Source organism: Typopeltis vanoorti, chromosome 14 (genome assembly GCF_054136105.1).
Source record: "Typopeltis vanoorti isolate ZY-2024b chromosome 14, IOZ_Tvanoo_1.0, whole genome shotgun sequence".
NCBI classification, from domain to species: Eukaryota; Metazoa; Arthropoda; class Arachnida; order Uropygi; family Thelyphonidae; genus Typopeltis; species Typopeltis vanoorti.
The window spans coordinates 122,919,280-122,941,883 of NC_143562.1; the positions used below are offsets into that span (position 1 = coordinate 122,919,280).

Sequence of the window (22,604 nt, forward strand, 5' to 3'; positions counted from 1 at the left end):
CTTTGTGAATTGTAGTTTCATTCTAGTAAGAATAAAATGTTTTGTTTACCTACCTTGCCTGATCTATTGCCAATGCACTATCTCTAAAAAACTAGCAAACCTGTGTGCACATCAGATTGAGAATTGCCATGTGTTCCATACCTTAATTCTCAGACTTTAAATAGCAATCAGAATTGCATAGTCATTAATCAAATAAATTTTTCTGATTGTTTAGTGTGAGAATTGATGACCTGTATATCGTGGATAGGCTAATAACCTAAAGTCTGTTCACTAACAGTGGGATCATGGAATAAGATTAAAAGGTATTAATAGAGAAGTTTACTTTAGGCAGATTATAGTTTTATTAGAGTAAATAGATAGAGGTTAAGTGAGGTGTAAGGTGCTGGGATTGCAGCATGTGTAAGGATAACAAAGATGCAGTTGAAATTAAGATAAATGAATAAATAGAATATTACAATGGTACAAACGATGACAATAAAAATGTAACATATATACTTGATTGCATTAAAAACTAGTTTAGAAAATGTCATTCTCAAAAGGCAAGCATGATTAACATCAACACAACTTTATCAACAAGAGAGACTTGTTCGTTTTTTTAAGTTGCACAATTACCCCCTTGACATTTAGATATTGAATACTTAAAAGCAAAAAACTCTAAATACTGTCACGTGCAGATTCCATAGTTGGCTGCATGTACTGAAAATGCAACTGTTATTTCATCTCATGGCAAAAAAAAACATTATATAGGATTTTTGTTTCTAAGTATTCAATGTTTCAATTTCAATTCAAGTCGTTTCAATTTCAATTCAAGTCAATTCAATTCAATTCAATGAACAAAAAGTTTGTCCTTTCAAGACATTTTATTACTTCATTTCTTCATAAGCTTCCTATATTTTCTAGTTAGAAAACTGTCCTCTCTCTCTCTCTCTCACACAACACACATTGGTTAGCAAAACGAACAATCACACCAGTCTAATAATCTACATTTTTTAAACATTAACACACAGTCCAGTTTATCTGGTCCAGTACTACATTGGAAACTATGACACAATAGTTTCCAATGCTGTTATTATCTGTAGCATATATTTTAGTTGTAGATACTAAAAATTTTTTTTCAGTAGCTACAACTCCTCTTATACAGAATAATATTATTCTGTATTCTGTAATATTATATATTTATAATATTATTCCACTATATGCATAAGTGTACTGCAAAATTATTCTTATGTTCAGGATATCTCTAAGGAAGGGGATGAAAGTCAAGGATTGATATAAATATAATCTTCATATCAATTTTAAACTACACATCCAACTAGCAACCATCATCTGTTCAACTAAGGATTAACACTGTCCTCTTAGAAACCATTAAAAATCTGAAAGACCATTTTTGGAATCTAGAAACAACAAAGTATTTTCCTAATCTCCACACACATTGCTGTATTTAAGAAACTAATTTTAAGACTATTTCCAGCCTAGCTATTGAAGGGCTTTTTTTTTTCACATACAATTTGAATAACTTCCATTATGTTTTGTATATCTTTCTCAGTACTTGTTTTTCTTAGTGTTTTGTGTTCCAAGGATGCTGATATCTCACTAGATTCAAACCAGCAACCTTGAAGCACAAAACACTAATATATTTATAGGTTGTCACATAGTGTCATTGCTATCTTTTATATTATTATCCTCTTGGATCATTTCCATAATTGTTTCTTTCTAAAGTTGTAAGTTAAATTGATACATACCGTTTCTGAAGAAACAGCTTTAAGGTCGTTGTGCTTGTCAACTATTAATGGTAAAGCACATGGCTATTAAAAAAAGAATATATATATAAAACAATTATTTCAATTAAAATGTAAATTAAAATAACAAATAATAAAATATATAAAAATGTAAATAAAAATGGGAAGTTTTGTGTATAAGTTTGCCATTTTCATATAGTAAAATAAATATGAATATCAAGAAAAAATAATATTATTCCATCACCATAAGAGTTCATTAATGATGGAAGGCCAGACTTTGGTGGATGCTGTTATATGTATTCAGAAATTATACAAAGTGCATCATATAAAGTGCTTTTTTAACTATCAGTACAAACCCTAATGTGAGTCAGTTGTTCAGATTATGGCAAACATTAATGTTGTGAAGCAAGTGTATCTTGTTTTAAATTAAGTATGAGAGTGTGCAGGCTAATTTGCATGTTATGAAGGATAAGGCTTACTATTTTTGCATTTCAAATGAATATACACACATAGGAAATGTAGCCTTCAAGATGTGTCTTTACACATGTGGAATAACGTCAGTTAATGAAATTTTGTAGCTTGCAAAGTTTCTGCTGAGTTTGCTGTATTGCTTTCTTGAAACAATCAAGTTTAAATCTAGTGGCTGAGGTGACTGCTCAAAATCACATTAGAAATAACAAGGAAAACAGCTTGAGGCATTCTCTTTTTCCTTCAATAAATCAAATGCATTATGAGTTATACATATCTGGCTGCATGGGAAAGGCTGCCATCCTGTTGGAAGTAAGTTATCAATATTAATAGAGTAATCCATAATAAAGGAACAAAGTTCTTCAACAAAAAACATTAAAGTAAACTTCAGAATTAACTCTGTCTTTAATAAATGATAATGAACATTCTGGTTCCATGAATAAACAATATTATAGAATTCAATGGAAAACAACATCCCATTCTCTCCAAGTGTGAAAACTTTTTGCAAATCAGAGTTGTAGAAAGTCTTTTCACTTGGTTAGTAAGAAAATTATACTTGACAAGAAATTATATGCTTGTTTAATCCTTGACCTCAGTGCAAGCAAAGTTTGTATTCGAAGTATATTCACAACTAGGCTACTTGGATATAGAAGATGTTGACTTCAAAATAATTGCCTCAATATTCCATAATGTAAAGGATGTGTGCTTTACATTATTACATTACATTACAGATGTGTATACTGCTAAGCATTAAGGGGAAAGTCACTACTCAAACCAGTTTCAACCATTATTAAGGTCTCATCAGTGGGAGCCAGACTCAGGAAGATGCCAAGGTAATTTAATAATAACATGCTACACCTTTTCACTACTTATATATGGAAAACATATGACTTCTGAATTACTTCAATCTTGGTATCCCATCTGGGTCTGGCTCCCACTGATGAGACCACAATAAAGGTCAAAACCAGTTTGAGAAGTGGCCCGTTCCATAATGCATAGCAATATACACACCAAAAGGAGGTGTGCTTTGCATTTGGATTACATGACTGGGCTACTTGTATATAGAGACTACTGATGTGAAGTCATTGGCCTCTATATACAAGTAGCCCAGTCATGAAGATACTTCACACACAAACTTTGTTTGCTTATATTTCAATAAAGAATTAAATCAAGAATACAATTTCTCGGCATCATTAATTTATGGTATAATTAAGTGAAAAAACTTTCAACTATTAGATAAGTTGGAACAAACATGAATATACAGAGTGATTCAAAAAGATGGACTCAATTTCGTACAGCTATATTTCCTGAACTATAGATCATATGTGAATGATCTACATAACAACCGAAAGAGGAGGTCCTAAAGTTTAAAATACTACCGCTAAACCACTTGCCTAGCACATAGCAGCATTAGTTGTGAGCAAAATGGCTACTATGCAGCACAAAATTTTTTGTGTTCATGATCTCATTAAAACCGAGTTCAGTGACTGCAGTACAGCGTGCGTTTCATCGTTGTTTCAACAAGGAAGATCATTTGTCGTTGGAATTATCAATTTGAGCAAACAGGTTGTCTGTGTAAGGGAAAAAACTCGGGCAGACAGCGGAGGGGAACATGAGACAAATTCAACAGACTTGAGCATAGCCCAAGCAAGTCAATCTGTAGAGTGACCAGAGAACTTGCAATACCACAAGCAACTGTCTGACGTGTGTTGAAGCACCGTTTACTGTTCAAACCATAAGCCCTACAGCTGGTTCATGCTCTTCGTGCAAACGAACCATTATGAGCAGCCATTTTGCTCAAAATTGATGCTGCTGCATGGCTGTGCACTAGGCAAGTGCTCTGGCAGTAGTATTTCAAACTTTAGAACCTCCTCTTTCAAATGTAATGTAGATCATTCGCATACGACATATAGTTCAGGAAATATAGCTGAATGAAATTGAGTCCATCTATTTGAATCACCCTGTACTACTCTCTGATGGTGAACAGGCATCAGAGAGTAGTATATGTTAGAGTTCCATAGGGCTCTATACTAGGGCACCTTTAATTTGTATACTGTAGTCTCCCCCCTTATCCATAGGTTTACTAGCGAGGTTTTAGTTATCCACAGTGAACCCCGGTCTGTAAATATTAAATGGAAAATTCCTGAAATAAACAACTTATAATTACATCGGCAAAGTGGATGTTAGATCCAACATTATTTCAAAGCCAAATGTTTGTAGAAACTATGAAAGTTTCATAAGTTGACCTGAGAACTTGGGAGAATACAATCCTCGGCATCCCTGAGTTGAATTGCAGAGAGGCCGCTAAACTAACTTAAGTAGTGCAAGCTAAGGCAACTCGGAGATGCCAAGGATTGTATTCTCATAAGCTCTCAGGCCAACTTACAAAACTTACACAGTTTCTACAGTTATTCGACTTTGAAATAATGTTGAAATAGGGTTGACAACAATGGTATTATCTTTGATGGACAGCATAGATTTGCTAAAGGAAGTAAAGGAAGGTCATGTTTTAATAATCTACTTACTTATTCCAATAAGGTGATGACTTCCTTGAACAGAGGAGAGTGATACATAGTCGTTACTTAGTATACTTAGATTTCGCTTTTGATAGATTACCACGATAGGTTGATAGTCAAACTAGAGCAGATGGAGTTGGATATTAGATTAGTGCATTGTGTTGGTACAAACTATGAAGAGTAGAGAAGATGCTGATGTAGTCAGATTGGATGTAGCCCGTGTTCTCACAAAAGCAAAGCCTCCGAAATCCAACTTATCCATTAGTGAATACAAGTCACTACAAGAATTGAAGAGAAACAAAGAAATAGTGATCACCAAAGCGGATAAGGGGAACGCCACTGTGGTACTCAATCTTAATGACTACACAGGTAAGCTCAAGGCCTTACTATTAGATCGATCCACTTACCTCCCTATTGAATATAATCCCACCAACTCTCAAATTAGAAAACTCCATAGGCTCCTTAAGAAGGTCACTTCTTGCCATGTGGAGATTACCAACAGACTGAAACCCTATAACTCTAGACCCCCCCCCCACATATATGGGCTCCCAAAAATTCATAAAGATAATGTGCCATTACGTCCCATAGTGGATGGCATTGATTCCCCCACTTACAAACTAGCCAAGCATTTAGCCAAAGCGCTCTCACACTATACTGGCAACACACCATCACACATAAAAAACTCAGCCCACTTCAAAGCCAGTATAGAAAACCATCACACTCCAACATAATGACATAATGGTCAGTTTTGATGTCTCCTCCTTATTCATGAATGTCCCCCTCAAAGAAACCTTAGAGCTAATCCAAGCTAAATTTCCTCCCAATATCTCAGCCCTATTTCAGTTTACAATGAACTGAGGCTATTTCGTTTGGCAGGAAAAATTCTACAAACAAATAGAGGGGACAGCCATGGGTTCACCACTTTCCCCACCCTTGGCTAACTTCTTTATGGAGACTTTTGAAGAGAAAGCCTTAAACTCAGCCCCACAAAAACCTACCATATGGCTTTGCTACGTTGATGATGTGTTCGCTATTTGGCCACATGGCCCAGATTCGCTCCTCTCCTTCCTAACACACTTAAACAACCAACATCCGAGAATCAAGTTCACCAAAAGAGAGGCAAACAATAACCTCCCCTTCCTAGACACACTAGTCACCCTCCAACCTGACGGAACCTTGGTTTTCTCAGTTTATAGAAAACCCACCCATACAGGTAGATACATTCACCAACAATCCCATCACCCCCCCCCCTCACAACAATATGGAGTTATCAAGACACTATTCAACAGGGCAAAAATAATCTGTTCTAATGATCAAGTCCTAACTACTGAATTAAATCACATCCGTGACACTTTCTCAGCCAATGGCTACCCCCCCCCCAAAAGAATCCAAAAAATACTTAACCCAGTTATCCACAACCCACCACTCTCCCCCTTCACAAAAAAGATTATTCTAGATCCATCACCATTCCCTACATCCGAGGCACCTCGGAAAAAATCAACAAAATCTTAAAAAAACATGACTTGACCACCTGTTACAGACCACATAGAAAATTGGCATCCCTTATCCGCTCCACTAAAGAACAAACACTTCCCCTAGACCTACCTGGTGTATACCAGGTCCCTTGCAGCTGTAAACAGTCCTACTTTGGCCAAACAGGCAGGACAACAAATATCAGAATTTCAGAACACAAGGATTACATCCGATTTCATAAGTACAGCCACTGTGGGCTTGCAGACCACGCCCTGGATACTCTCCACAGAATAAGATGGAAGAAAGCCACAGTAATACACCGCAGCAAGTTCAAATATGAAAGACTATTCATGGAATCGGCCTCAGCCCTTAGGAACATGCCAAACCTCAACAAATTTGGATGCATGAGACTGCCCCAAATTTGGGAAACATTTATCAGAAGAACTTCAGCCCAAAGGCCAAGAACTACCAATATAGCCCGCCAGGGGGCACCATCAGGACTTTAGGAAAACGTTAACTTCTTAGCTTCTGTTCTCATTTGCTGTTATTTAGTACTTGTGTGCACGTGTCTTTGTAATAAGTTCCCAAGAAGATGGCAACGTGACGTTTGCCGAAATATCAGAAAGTATATATTAAAGTTTATTTAATTTATATTTCTAGTGTACGCTGTCAATTCCTTAATTATTAGTTATAATATCTCAGTAGCTGTCCGAAAACATTAAATGGAAAAGTCCAGAAATAAACGATTCATAAGTTTTAAAATGCAGGTCGTTCTGAGTAGCAGTCAGTTATCAGAACGACTGTCACAGCATCGCAGTGCTTGTTTTCAAGTAACCTTCATTTTCCTTAATAATGGCCCCAAAGGGTAAGAGTAGTGATACTGGCAATTCGCATATGCCAAAGAGAAGCTATCAAGTGCTTCCTTTTAAGTAAAAAGGTGAAAGTTGTTGACTTTATAAAATAATGAATAAATAAATAATAAAGAAAATGTATGCTGAGGTTGCTAAGATTCCATTCACATTCAGATAACTTTTATTACAGTATGTTGTCATAATCATTCTATTTTATTATTAGTTATTGTTGTTAATATCTTACTGAGCCTAATTCAAAAATTAAATTTATCATAGGTATGTATGTACAGAAAAAAACAGTATATTTAGGGTTCAGTACTATCCACTGGGAGTCTTGGAACATGTGCCCCACAGATAAAGGGAGACTACTATATTATTAATTTGAAGTGAGGTGAGGGCCCCCCAGTTGTTTGCTGACAATGCAAAACAGGGAAAGGCAATAGCTGATAAAAGTGATATAGATATCCTGTGGTGATTTAAATAAGTTGGCAGTGTGGGCAAAGGACAACAGTGGTCATCAATTTAATATTGCAAAATGTAAGGTAATAAACTTTAAAATGAAAAGATCACATAATTTGTATGACGCTGATGATACTGGACTGCAGGAAACTGATGAGGCCTACAGATGAAAGGATTACTGGGATATTGAAGAACACATTAACAAGTAAGGATTATTATTATTATATGGCTATGATTTAGCTGCATCTTGACTGTTGTGCACAGACTCGGCCAATGGGATTTTTAGGAGATATGGAAGTGGCAGAGAGGATTCAGAAATGAGTAACCAAGCTAGTAACAGTCAGTGTAATGCTTTCTATGAAAATAAATTGAAGATGTGAGAACTGCAGAGTTTAGTTGCCAGGTGGAAGAGAGGGCACATAATAGAAACTTATAAGATAGTAAAGAGATTCTATAAAACTGAAACAACATAAATTTTTGAATACAGTATGGAGCAAAAAAAACCTACTGAATAACTACAACGATATATGCTATGAACTAAACAGGTTTATTAACAAAGATATATATGTTTACACATGATGCTATGAACATGCACAACTATTGGTAGAATCTTGATGGATTAAGCATTAATGATGATAGTTACATGCTCAAATAGGCACCTTGTCTTTCAAGACAGGTTTCATAGCACAAGGGTAAATTCGTAGTCTCCCCAAATGCTGGACATACCGTGTAATTTTATCTCTTCATTCATCAAGATTTGAAGGTGTGTCATGGTGGAATACCCATTCCTTCAATATATCTCAAACAAAGGCATCAAGTAAATTACAGATGCCAAATTATATTCTTGGTTTCATCCTTGATTCAAGTTTGCATGTGAAGTAACTTCACAATATAGACTACTTGTACATAGAGGCTAATGATTTCACATCAACTGTCTTAGTATTCCATAATGCAAAGCACATATCCTTAGAAACAAACTACCTAGACTGGTTTTGACCTTTATTGAGGTTTCATCAGTGGGAGCCAGATCCAAAAGTGATATCAAGGTTGAAATAATGCAGAAGTCATATTACCATATACAAGTAGTCAAAAGGTGTCACACCTTGTTTCTAAAATACTCTGGATTAGAGACAGATGTTGAAAGATTTTTTCTCTTGGCTATACTATAAATTACTGATGTCAAGAAACTGAAAGGCATCAAGTGATGCAAGATCATGAGAACAGGAAGGGTAAAGGAATTTTGTGAACACTGAAACGAGCTTCCCAGGGAAGTATTCTGATCACGTAGCTCTAGAGCAATGTGATGTACGACAGGTTGCTCCATCCTATTGGAATATCTGTGCACAAAAATGGAATATTTTTTTTGCAAGCCACATCTAATGCAAATCCTGGGTGAACAGAACCAACATATTCTCAATGTAGCATTTGCTATTCAAGGTCATGTTTTCACCACCCTCTTCAATAAAGTAGGGCCCAATTATGCCATGGCCAGAAGCCGCACACTATGTGGTGACCTTCTTAATATGAAAAGGTTTCTCTTGGACAAATTCAGGTTTTGAGAAACCAAGACACCTGTAGGTTCGACTGTTTACATGACCACTTAGATTGAAATTCACTTTGTCCAAGGACCAGATATTATGGAGGAAGAACAAATCTTCATAGACATTGGCCAGCACATGTGCACAGTATTCCTGCCATGTAGCATACTCAGTTGCTGTTAAACACTGGTCCACCTGAATGATGTATGAAAAGGTACTACCCAGCTCCTTAAGGATTCTCTGTAGTGACTGCTTTGGTATCCCAAGTTTTACTGTTGTTTTCAGTTGGCTGCATTTCAAAGACTGTAACACTTATGGAAACAACAAACAAACAAATTGCTCACAAACATGTCATAGCCTTGGACCATTTGCTTCATCAACTCCATAAGAAGGAAAATAATGCTCAATGATACATGTCTACCAACGTCAACACCATTGCTACAGTTAAGTGTAATGGCATAGACTCACATGTGTAAACAATGCTTAGTGTAAGCCTCCAGCAATGTGGCTTTTGCCTCCATGGTGATATCAGTAAAATAATCATAATACTCTTCTATTAATGTGCATGCAGTCGAATGCCATATCTCATAGTGCGTGTACTGAAAGGGGTGTTGAAATTTAAGTAAATGAGAGGAACTGATTTTCAGAGGTAGCTATGAGTGCACCGAGAGTGAATTCGTTTAATTAGAGGTATGATAGGTATTGTATAAATAATGCTTAATGTAAGCCTCTTGTAATGTGTCTTTTGCCTCCATGGAGATACCCGTAAAATAATCATAATTATTATTACCTGACGCTTCCAGGGAGTCCAAAGACTCATCAAAGGAGGGCACCTATTCCACAACTCTCCGTCTCCACCACTCAATCCACCAACAACCGCGAATCGCAACTACCTTCATCATTTACACCAACGCCATCTACCGCTGACCACCTCCACTAGTATTTTCACAGACAACCACAAACATTCATGCCTATGGAGGATTCGAACCTGCAGCTTTTGGCTGGAGAGCGAATATGCTAATGACTCGGCCAACAACAATTTTCCAAGAACTGATCCCTGGGGATACACCACTGGCCACCTAAAATCTTGTAGATTACCCCCTCCCCCAATTACATTTTCTGATACCTGTCTGCGTCAGTCCCCTGTGCACTTTTATTCCAATCCCACATCATCCAGTATACACAACAGCCTTTCAAGCTTTCCAAATTCTTTAGCAAAGTCCAATAATATCATAGTATATCCATTTCCTTAACCATTACATTATTATAAAATAAGAACAAATTGCTCAAATATAACCATTGTTTGGTATGTTGTTCATTTCAAAGTATAGCTTATCCATTAACCCATTTCTGTATGCAAGTTCTTGCCAAACTGCTTGGAATTCTTCATAATTACTCCAGAGATACTTATAGGTCAACGGACACATCAGTCTTTGCACCACCATTCTGCAATGAGATTATTATAGATTCTTTCCTGAGCTGAGACTCAAATTATACAAACATGTCAAAAGCCTAACTAGTTTGGTTAGGCCTTTTATTTATAAATTCTACTAAATGAATGCTAATTACCGCATAACCTTGAAAGAAAGAATCGCTGAAATCCATGGAGATTTGACCCACAAGCAGTGAGCCACTATGGTAAGCTAAAAATACATGTTTCTGTGTTGATTAATTGGCTAGCATTTCTAAAATCCTGATATTTCGGATATTCTTGAAAAGATCACAGACAATGCTGCAAAGCATGTTTTGTGTAAAACAATGAAAAACTACTAGCTAAGTTCAAACGACTGAAACAACAAGAAAGCAATGGACAACCCACATGCCATGCCTAGCGGAGCAGCCAATCACAAACAAGCAAAGCGAGGAGCAACTAACAGCTGATAAAATATGGATAGAAACATCCAATATACTAAATTATAATAAAACACCATATTGCAATCTAACCAAAGCAGAAATATTAGCCTTTAAATCTCTAAGAAATAACAAAGAAATTGTTATTACCAAGGCAGACAAAGGTAATGCTACTGTTGTTCTTGATCAGACAGCTTACATTGAAGAAATGAACTGACTGACATCCACAACAGGTATCAATTGGTTAAATACAATCATTACAAACTACATTAAAAAATTTAAAAAAAGAGACTTAAGTCAGTGACTACTTGGCCAGAGGAAACAGTTCAACAACAGTTATCCATATTATGCCTGTGCTCCCAGAATTTACAGCCTATCTGTACACAAAAACAATTGCACCACAATGACCAATAGCTCAAGGAATTGATAAACTTAATTGTCATTTAACAAAGAAATTAGTGGTGACACTCAACAACTTGGTAAGTCATTTCCGCTGCTATATAAAAAAATACACAACTCTTCATAAACAAAAATAAAAAACATCACACTCAACATAAGATTTATTAGTCAGCTTTGACATAACTGCCCTTTTCATGAATATCTTGATCAATGACAACTCTTCTTCAACAGAACAAAGTTTTGCTGATATCAGTCTTTTTTGCCCATGTACTTTGCTCTGGGTATTTCATGTGGCAAAATAATTTCTACTACAAAATGGAGGTACAGCCAGGGGTTCACTACTCCCCTGGCTAACTTTTAAATGGAAGACTTCAAGCAATGTGCTCTAGATTCAGCAAGTCTAAAGCCTAAAGTTTGGCTCGGATATGTCGATGGCATTTTCACCATTTGGTTCCACAGCTGCCAAGAACCAGAACTAAGCCATCAGCCAAACAACACAAATGCATCTAATTCACCACCAGATTGAAAAACAATAAATATCTTCCTTTTCTAGACAGATTTGTCATATGGCTTCCTTCAGTCTATTGTAAACCTACTCACAAGCCAATACATACACAAAGATTCATACTACTATCCAACACAAAAACTAGGGATCATTAGAAACCTCAAGCATAAAGCCCTAACAATTTGCTCCAACAAGTAGGAGTTGAAGAATGAATATGAAATATCAGCCAAACCTTTATAAAGAATGACTACAAAGAACAATTCACACGATCCTCCACAAGATTGCCATGAAAAGTAAAAAAAAAAGCTTTAGCATACCATACATTTAAGGGAAATATCAGAAAAAAATAGAATACTGCATAAATGCAATATTAAGCAACATTCAAACCTCCTCCAAAATTAAAAAGCATACTTATCTCATCCAGAGATCCCCCCCTTCCTTACCTTGCCTACCACCTGGGGGGTAGGCAAGGTAAGGAAGTTGCAATTGCAATGGATTAAAAATCCATTGCAATTGCAACTTACCCTACATGAGGAAAACAGTTTGCACAATTTCAATAAGCAAAGATGAACACAAATGCCAGATTAAATTATTTCACTATGGTGAAAATGGGCCTTTCCAACCATGCACTCCAAACTTGTCACAGAATTAACTGAAAAGGCATAAAATCCCTACACCACCACCACCAAAACATGCTTTGAAAGAAAATTCAAAGAATCTGTGAGATGCTGATTCATCATCCTAATCTCAACAAGAACGATGGATTAGCAATTCCAGGAGTCTGGAAGACCCATCTGCAAATCCATATAAGCATTCAAAAGAACATGATAGCAGAACTGCAACACAAGAAAACCAAAGGATAACAGGACTTTGAAAGTTTATTTTTCACTTGGTTAGACTATAATAAATTTAGTTTAATCCTTTATCCAAGTGTGAGCAAACAAAGTCTGCGCCTGAAAGTATCTTCAGGACTGGGGTAAGGTGGTACAACACCGGGCAGCTCGTTGCAAGGTGGAGCAAGCTAACATCACTCCTATTTCAGTATCTTCCATAATGCAAAACACATCTCCTTGTGGATATGTATAATGTTATGCATTAATAGGAAGGGCCACTATCTAGACTAATTTCGACCTTTATTGAGGGCTGGCTCTTCAGTGGGAGCCAGGCCCAAGTGGAGATACCAGGCAGAAGCATTAGCAAGATCATCTCTACCTATAGGAGTTGCCAAACGGTGTGCCACCTTTTTATTAAATTACTCTGGATTTAGAGAAAGATGTTCAAAGTTCATTTTTCCCTTTGTTAGACTATAATAAATTTAGTTTAATCCTTTATCCAAGTGTGAGCAAACAGTGTCTGGGTAGTGGCCCTTCCCTTAATGCATAACATTACACATATCTACAAGGAGATGTGTTTTGCATTATGGGAGATACTGAGATAGGAGTGATGTTAGCTTGCTCCACCTTTGCAATGAGTGGCCGGAGTTGTACCACCTTACCCCAGTCCTGAAGATACTTTCAGGCGCAAACTTTGTTTGCTCACACTTGGATAAAGGATTAAACTAAATTTATTATAGTCTAAACAAGTGAAAAATAAACTTTCAACATCTTTCTCTAAATCCAGAGTAATTTAATAAAAAGATGGCACACCGTTTGGCAACTCCTATAGGTAGAGATGACCTTGCTAATGCTTCTGCCTGGTATCTCCACTTGGGCCTGGTTCCCACTGAAGAGACCTCAATAAAGATCGAAACTAGTCTGGGTAGTGGCCCTTCCTATTAATGCATAACATTATACATATCTGCAAGGTGATGTGTTTTGCATTATGGGAGATACTGAGATAGGAGTGATGTTAGCTTGTTCCACCTTTGCAACGAGCTTCCAGTGTTGTAACACCTTACCCCAGTCCTGAAGATACTTTAAGGCGTAAACTTGGTTTGCTCACACTTGGATAAAGAATTAAACTAAATCTATGATAACAGGACTGTAGAGGTGAATTTAATGAAGTTCCACTTTGAATTTTTTTTTTTATCTGTATATTATTTCACTATAGTTTTTATTACATATAAACTTGTTTTATTTTATTTGAATTTTTAAAAATTTTTTTATTTTATTTATTTTTTTTCTTTTTACCACAGGTCAGGCTAGTGCATGTAGCTTGTGTTTTGTTCATATGTGGTCCTGATGATGACCTTGATACAGAAGTCGAAATGTTGAATGTTATTTTTCTTGATTGTAAGTAAAGTAATTACTCGAACACATGATTTTGTCTCCATAAATTATACACAATGAAAAGTATTTCTTAAACAATATGCCATGAAGCCAACAATACCCCAGTTCACTGATTGCACGTTGAGGAGGTATTCAATTAACATGTTAATGAGATGCTGTCATAGGTTGCATACATCAAAAATCAAGGTCTAGCTGCATGTGATTCATGCCATGAATAGAGGAATCATTTCACACACAATATGGACAGATGGATTTGTTCTTCCATGTAGTGCGTAGCTGGCTTGGTTTGCTGAGCAATTAGCATATGTGTTCTCCAACCAACAGACTGCAGGTTCAAATCCATCTGTAGGCATGGATGTTTGTGAACCTTCAGGTGGAAGATGAATTTCAAAACATTGTGTGAGACCACTGTTATGCTTATTGGAAGCCTGAAGTGGTTTGAAAAAGTTCCACACTGGGTCTACAGCACAGGTTTTTTTAAATTAATAAAAAATGAATAAAAATATAAAAACTACATAAAATCAATCAAAAAAATACTTAGCCCACCTATGGTATGAATATACTAGAGGTTTACAAATAAACCTTTTGTGGGTAGAAGGCACATTAAAATAAATAAAGTTATACGATAAGCTATTAATGTATACAGGTGCTGTTGGCATGGGTTATTTACTGTACAATTATTTCCTTTATGTCTATTGATTATATGCTCAAAATTTGTTCCACTTAATAGAATTTTATTATACCAACCCCGTGTATAGAAATCCTTTAAGTGATTGGTATACCGTATTTTTCGATAGATAACGTGCGCATTATCTATACAAAAAAGTCTAAATTCGTTTAAAATTAACATGCATGGTATACATTAGAAAGGTATGAGAGGTAAATCGAATGTAATAACAAAACTAAGGTAGAAGTATTACTTGATATTTATTGAACATTACACTATTCAAATCCAAAAAATTTTCATCAGACTCAATAATGAAAGAATCAATGGCGTTAAAAATTTCGTTTGGTATTTCTTCAGCTTCATAATCATTGTCACCGGACACCACTGCATTCCCTTGTGCTTTAATGAAACCATTTCTAACACCGTTTTCACTTACAGCAGCCCAACTTTCTACAATCCACGTAACTATATCTTTATGTGATGTTCTTTTCATCTGCCCTGTTTTGTTATATTCATGGATGCCATTCATCATCTAGTCTTCCCACTTAGCCTGCAAATTGTCTTTGAATGATTTATTTACTGCAAGATCAAGGGATTGGAGTTTTTTTGTTAAACCACTAGAATGATGGCCAATTTGGAATACTTACAATTGTTTTAACTTCTGCTGTCACGTGTGCCCTACACAAATCCAACACTAACGAAGATTTTGGATTGAAAAATGCCATTTTTCTCTTTTGCCACACATTCTCCAACCAAAATTTCATAACCTCGGAATTTATCCAACCTATAACATTAGCAGTAACAATAATATTTTTGGAATCACAACCTTTTGGAACAGTCTTTCTTTTGAAAATCACCATCGGTGGCAGTTTGGAACCATCTGCAGTTACGCAGAGAACCACGGTAAAGTTAGACCGTTCATGCCTTTTGAACGGTCTCTTTTGAAACTGAAACCTCTTTTGCTCCCTTCAGATTCACAGTCCTAGAACTAGGCATGCCAAAACTTATGGGAACTTCATCCATATTCCCAAAGTGACAAGCATCAACTTCACACAAGTTTTCTCTCAGAATCAAATGAAATTTAGCTACTTCCCAGTTGCATGGCAAATTTTGTCCAACACTAGTGGAGGAGTGCACACTTATGGATAAGCCTTGAAATCCTTTATATTATTGTTTTGCGCAATTCCTTTCGATTCCTGCAACACACAGACAGTAGATATTCTCCTACCTTTAGCTCTTTCACTAACAACCCAATCAAACAATTATTTTTCTATGGTTGGCCACAAGCACCTTTCCTCGTATGTAAACATTTCAGGACTTTTTCAGCCTTTCGCCATTCACGAACACTACTTTCTCCAACACTGAACAATCTACAAGCTTCACGATTCCCTTTTTCCTTTACTACTTCTACCACTTCAAGCTTGAACTGTGCTGTGTAGGATTTTCTCCGAGAAGTACTTATATGTTCCATGGGTAATTCAGATCTAATAACAAAATATAAACAAATAATGATTTACTTTATGAAATATTTTAAAACAGAATTGTATGGAATAATCGACCACTGCTACTAGCAACGCACGTGCTTTTAAAGAATTCCTCTGTCCTCTGTCTGTACTTCCTAACTCTACCGCTAATTGGCATATGCATGTTATCCATACATCAAAAGGAGCGATGAAAATGTTGGGGGATGCAAGTTATACATTAGGTGCGCGTCATCTATCAATAAAATACGGTATATTTTTCTGTATAATCTTTCCTTCTCTTTATTTTTCTTTACTGCTTTAAATTCACTAAGCAAGTGCATGTGATTCATGTATCTACATTATTGGTTAATGTTTCATTATCATTTTAAATTTAATAGTTTACTGAACCATAATATGAAATTCTCTTAATAATTATTTACATAACCACATGGAAACTTTTTCCAAGTAATGCATTCTTTCTCTTCTGTATAACCTCAATATATCAATTGAAGACAGATGGCACAATTTATGATGTGTGCCTTCAATTAATATGTGTGGAAGCTGTGACATGGGCCAGCATCTTTTGTGGCCTATTTCATGAGCAGGTAAAACATTAAATGATTCATCCTTGCATGTCATGAATGGGTTAAATAGCTTTTGTCACCTTTGTATTATAACTCCTGAATGTCAACTCCCAGTCAATTGGTATTACCACATCAGATTCCTAGCCTTGTAGTGAAGTCCTGTCGACATATGGATCTCTGAAAGATATTTCAAAAATCTTTACATCAACAAAAAAAAAATTTTTTTTCAAATATCTTTACACTGGTGTGAAGATCAAAGAGAAATAAGTGAATAGGAATATTGTTATTGGTAAAACATGGATCCAAATCAACATGTCTCTGGAGATATATAAGTAGAATAAGGCTCATCACTTCATGAACAGCAGAATATGTTTACTTACATATGAGAAACAGGCACTTTCAAGTCATAGATTCAAGTAATCACTATCTTAGGAAATGCAGTGCAATAAATATGATCTTTCTATCTATTCTGGCACAGTGTATTGATAATTACGCATTGTAGCAAGAACCTAAACTCTGCTTTGTCTGCAATTATTTAATTAAAGTGTACATGAAGCAAAAGGTAACCTTTTGGCAACTCGTATCTTCTGCATCGCTTCAACCTTGGTATCACATCTAGGTCTGGCTCCCACTGAAGAGACCTCAATAAAGGTCGAAACCAGTCTGGGTAGTAACCCTTCTCATAATGCATAGCATTATACATGTCTGCAAGGAATGTGCTTTGCATTATGGGATACTAAGGCAAGTGATGTGAAGCTGTGTCCACCTTTGCTATGAGTTGTCCCAGTCCTGAAGATACTTCAGGGGCAAACTTTGTTTGCTTACACTTGGATAAAGGATTAAACTAAATATATAACAAATAGAAAACATTTTGTACAACTAAACAAAAAAAATTAAGTCAACATTTACTTCATCTCATTCATTGTAGAGTAGATCACAATATACACAAGTTAAACATACTTGTACAATGCAGTTTAAACAAGTCATGAAAAATTTCATGTGTTTATAAAGATCAACTTCTGGGTACATTTTGCAAAAACACATATTGTAAGTCATTTTATCCATCCATTCATCCCTACACAAATCATTATGGGAACTGGCCTGATGGATTTTTAATCAGCTTTTGTATAGGAATATAAAATTTGTCAAGTTGAAATGATTCCAATGCACCATTTACTGGGGTACCATTCATCTGTTCACTGGGCATCCACAGATGCCATATGGTCACTCCAATGCTTGGTGATGTGACACACCAGGCCTTGCCATGTAGTCCTGTTGTATGCTTTTCTGGAAGATTCAACTCTCTGAATATCAATCACTCTGCACACAGCATCCATCTCAATGACAGCTTGTCCTTTCCTCTTTTTACAGAAACTTTACCTTCTATTATTGTTCTGAGAAGTCCTCCTTCCATCCTTTCAATGTGTCCAAAATATTTTAACTATCATCTGTCAATATCCTAAAGGAGCTTTAAAGTTCTACTGATATTTTCTAACATCTATTTATTTGTACACCTTTCAGTATATGATATCCTCAGCAGCCTTCTGTAAAACACCACATCTCAAAAGCAGCTATCCTTTTCTTATCTGACTTATTTAGGTTTTAAGTCTCACATCCATAACTTGCTGTTGGAAAAACAACTGCATCCATAATCCTCAACTTGGTTCCTGTGGAGATAGATTCATCCTTCCAGATTTTAGACAAGTCTCTGACTGTTGTTTCAGCCATTCCTAATGTTCTCTCTGATGTCTTCTGAACAGCAATTCTTCACATTAATAATGGATCCCAGGTACTCAAACTTGCTGACTTCTTTGATTCTTTCTCCATTAAGGTATACTTGTTTCTCAAGAGCTTCCCTGTTTGTATTTCCTTTGAGACCCATAATCTTTGCCTTGTTAGGATTGAGTTGGAGGCCCTGTTATCTTGTTAACTTTTTCAAGAATTTGTTATAGTTCTTACATCTTTACATCAACACACTATGAAGTAATTATACTGAAAATTATACATCAACGCTACAGTCCCATAGGACTCTAGCGTTGATGTATAATTTTTTTTTTTCACCAGAGGTCAGGCCAACAATTGTTGTAGCGGTTGGTCAGTGTCTGTAACAAACCAGTTTGATTGTAGTGTAGCTTGTTTTCTGTGTATAGTTGTATGCTCCAGAAGATGACCTTGACATAAAGGTCGAAACATCGAATGTAGATTTTAGTTATATTAAACTAAATTCTTTATATTTTTCTATGATATGTCTAAGGATCTGATGCCCTTACCTTTCCTAAAACCTGCTTGTTCCTCAGGTACAAGAGACAAAATAATCAAAATTAGATATCACAATAACTCTGTATAATAACTCTAGTTAATATTTAATAAAACATACAAATTACAAACACATAAGAAGATGTCCATGTGGTTAAATTTTGGATTCATATTCACAGGTTTTGTAGACATGTCAATAGAAGGAGAATGCTGGTTAAAAAAGTTTCCTTTTTTTTTGAAGGCAGAATGATAATTGGCTTTTGAATATTGACTGCAGTCATCCAAATATTGGAAAGCATTTTAACTTGGTAACAAATGCTTCAGTAACTTAGTAGTATATGACTACCATATAACAACTTTTTTAAATCTCCAGTCAGCAATAATGAAACAAAGTTGATAAATGAACCAAATAAAAAATTGTCTCAGATACAAGTAAAAGGATTTCTTAATTCTTCTCAATAAGTTTTAATGTTTTTGGTGACTATATTATTCCAAATAAGTATTCACTCTTCTTTACATGTGTAGTCAAAAAGAAAAACTACTTTATCAAATAGGACTTCCACATAGTAAACAGCTAGAGAAGATAGCTCCTGTCTTAAAAGGATGGCAACAAGAACGTATGTCTTCCTTTCCTTTCTTGAATAATAACTTAATAAACCAAAAATTTACCAACAAAATACTGACAAATACATATTAGAATAATGTTCTAGGACTTGTCTTCTTTAGCTATCATTAGACTTCATCATAGGTTATGTATTAAAAAAAAAAAAAAAAACAGCTAACACCTTTTTGTTTCCATGTAGGGAGTAGGCGAGGCTGTTTTAGCCCAATCTAACTTTTTAAGACTGAGTGGGCAGTTCAATCTCCACTGGTAGCCAATCAGAGATAACTGGCCCAAGGCTATCACTAATTAATCAGTACGCAGTGAAGAAGATGGCTAACAAGTGCTGCCATCTCGTGGACCCTAACACAATTTTTTTAATGTATGAAAATAGTGTCGGTTCGATGCCCAATTTTCTTGAGTTTACAGGATGAAAAACCCTGAGTTTCCTGGAGAAAAAACCTGCTTGCCTATGCCAGAGATTGACTAACTTGGGCACGATCGAGAAAAGGCTTAGAAAATGTTCCTCTAGTCAGCAACTACATTCGAACCCATGTCTTCTGTCATGCAGTCAAGCACCATAGAGTGCAAACGCCACTTCTACTGAGCTAAAAAGGGTAGGTTATGTATTTATATCATAATTTGATGGATATCCCTAAACATGGGATGAACATTTAGTATATAAAAAAAATTTAGTTTAGTGATATGTGTTTTATAGTGTTAGTCATTAAACTTTCATCCTTATGAAACAATAACAGACTATTTCGACACTGTCCTTTTTATATACTATTTAAACTTCAATGTTATGGCTATCTCTTAATATGTGCTGTGCAACACATAGCAAGAAATTATGTTTTCATTTTCCATAATCTTTGCAAATCAATAAGTTACTTTTTATGATTTATCCCTAGAAGAAACAATTGTACTTCTTACATTCTCAACTTTGAATGTTTCTTTCTTCTCTCTTTCTCAAGGCTAGTTCTCAATGTTTCCACGCGTGCAAAATAACAGGTCATCAAGCTTGATGTCACATAACTGATGTATAAGACTGCCAGAAATCCACAGCCATTGTTTACACAATGTAAAGAAACTTTCATCCACATGATAAACTTTCTTCTTTTTGAAAGGAGGAATTCAATAGGATATCAAAGTGCATAAAAATACCCCCCCCCCTGCAAATCTTGTATTTAATGCTCTAAATCATTTATATATGTGGAGCCAGGTGCTGATATTAGGGAAGTTTCTTTATATTTGAACACACCAGTTCAAAATTTTCATTATGAATAAATTAAAAAGAAAATAATTAACATAGTAAAATTTTAGAATAATATTTTTTACTTCTTAATAAATATGTTGGATATAGAATAATTTATTTGCTCACAGCCTTCTCAAATCTCTTAAAAACAGCACTCTCTTTTACAAACTTCTGGGAGTCTATAGAATACCATGTTCATGTTACCTAACCTACACCTTGATATGAGAAAGAAAGAACATATTGGAGATGTTGAGCATAAAAGAAAAACAAGATCTGTTCTGGTTCACTAGATGACAACTACTAATCATACAGTAGAGTTTGATATTTTCACCATGATGCATTTAAAAGAAAACATTTTCTCCAGAGTCCTAAAAAAATCCATTACACTTATTCATATGGATCTCTCAATCGAAACCAAGGACTTGTATTAAAAATAACATCTGGAAATATCTCATTAAATGCAAATAGCATGAGGTAACATATGCAGAAGAGGATGTTCGACTAATGAGTGCACATTTTGTTAAAAGCTATCAATGTGATGTATGCAACACTGAGTTCACTGCTACCACTTCACTTGTCTTCATATACCTTTCCTCAGGTATATGAGGATGAGGTATTAAAGCTGTTGCACAAACTGAATAAGAATTCAGCAATAGGGACTGATGGGATATCAGCACATGTGCTAAAAGAGTGTTCAGCTGAACTGGCTATTCCTTTGAATAGGCTGTTTAATATGATTCTCAGAACAGGGAAGATTATGCAGGAATGGAAAGAATGTATGGTAATCCCATTGCACAAGGGTGGTGTAAAGACTGATGTATCCAACTATCGACCAATCAGTATCTCAGGAGTTGTGGTGACTCACATTCAGAAATGGATTGACAGTGAATCTCTATTTGGAATGAAGAGAGGGAAGGTAAAATCATGTTTCAGTAACTTGCTCACATTCTATAATAATGTTACCATTGAACTAGACAAGGGGAATGGATATACCATGACACTTTTGGATTTTTGCTAAGGCTTTTGACAAAATAAAGGCTGTTGCATACATTGGAGAATATGGGTTTGGATTAGAGAACAGTAGCATGGATAAGAGGATGGCTGACTGACAGATATCAAAAAGTGGTTTATTTAAATATAAAGAGCCAATAGGCTTCATTTCGGCGATATAAACATTATTCAAATTAAGGGGATATTAAATCCCACATTGTTTTAAAACCGAATAAGAAACTCAAAGACTGGAATCAGAGAGTTTGAAATTCTCCGATTCCAATCTTTGAGTTTCTTATTCGGTTTTAAAACAATGTGGGATTTAATATCCCCTTAATTTGAATAATGTTTATATCGCTGAAATGAAGCCTATTGGCTCTTTATATTTAAATAACTTAATGGTTGCAACTGGTTGAGAACTCATATAGCAAAGTATATAAGTTCTTTCTGCTATACCCTTTGGTATCTTTTGGTCTAGACTCACTGATGAAGCCTCAAAAAAGGCTGAAACCGGTCTGGGTAGTGACCTCCCACCATAATGTAATAACAGCATACATTTCCTAGGAAATGTGTTTTTACATTATGGAAAATACCTAAGAATAGTGATCTGAACTTCCCTCACCTTTGCAACGAGTTGCCGGAGATTGTACTACGTACTAGGACTACTTGCATTAGCTCACGCTAGTAATTCGCCGATACTTTATAGTTTACTATATTTGGCATGAAACTCTCTGATTCCAATCTTTGACTTTCTTATTCGG

At 35.6% G+C, this 22,604-nt stretch overlaps 1 protein-coding gene across 2 annotated transcripts in view; it reads right to left on the reverse strand.

Moving 5' to 3' along the window:
• Positions 1 to 22,604, reverse strand: part of LOC150099876 (M-phase inducer phosphatase-like) — a 399,908-nt gene that overhangs the window by 159,518 nt on the left and 217,786 nt on the right. For both annotated transcript variants that reach the window (XM_090404127.1, XM_090404129.1), the window contains exon 9: positions 1,743 to 1,805. In XM_090404127.1, coding sequence (XP_090260253.1) covers positions 1,743 to 1,805 — 63 coding nt within the window. The remainder of the gene's footprint in view (positions 1 to 1,742; positions 1,806 to 22,604) is intronic.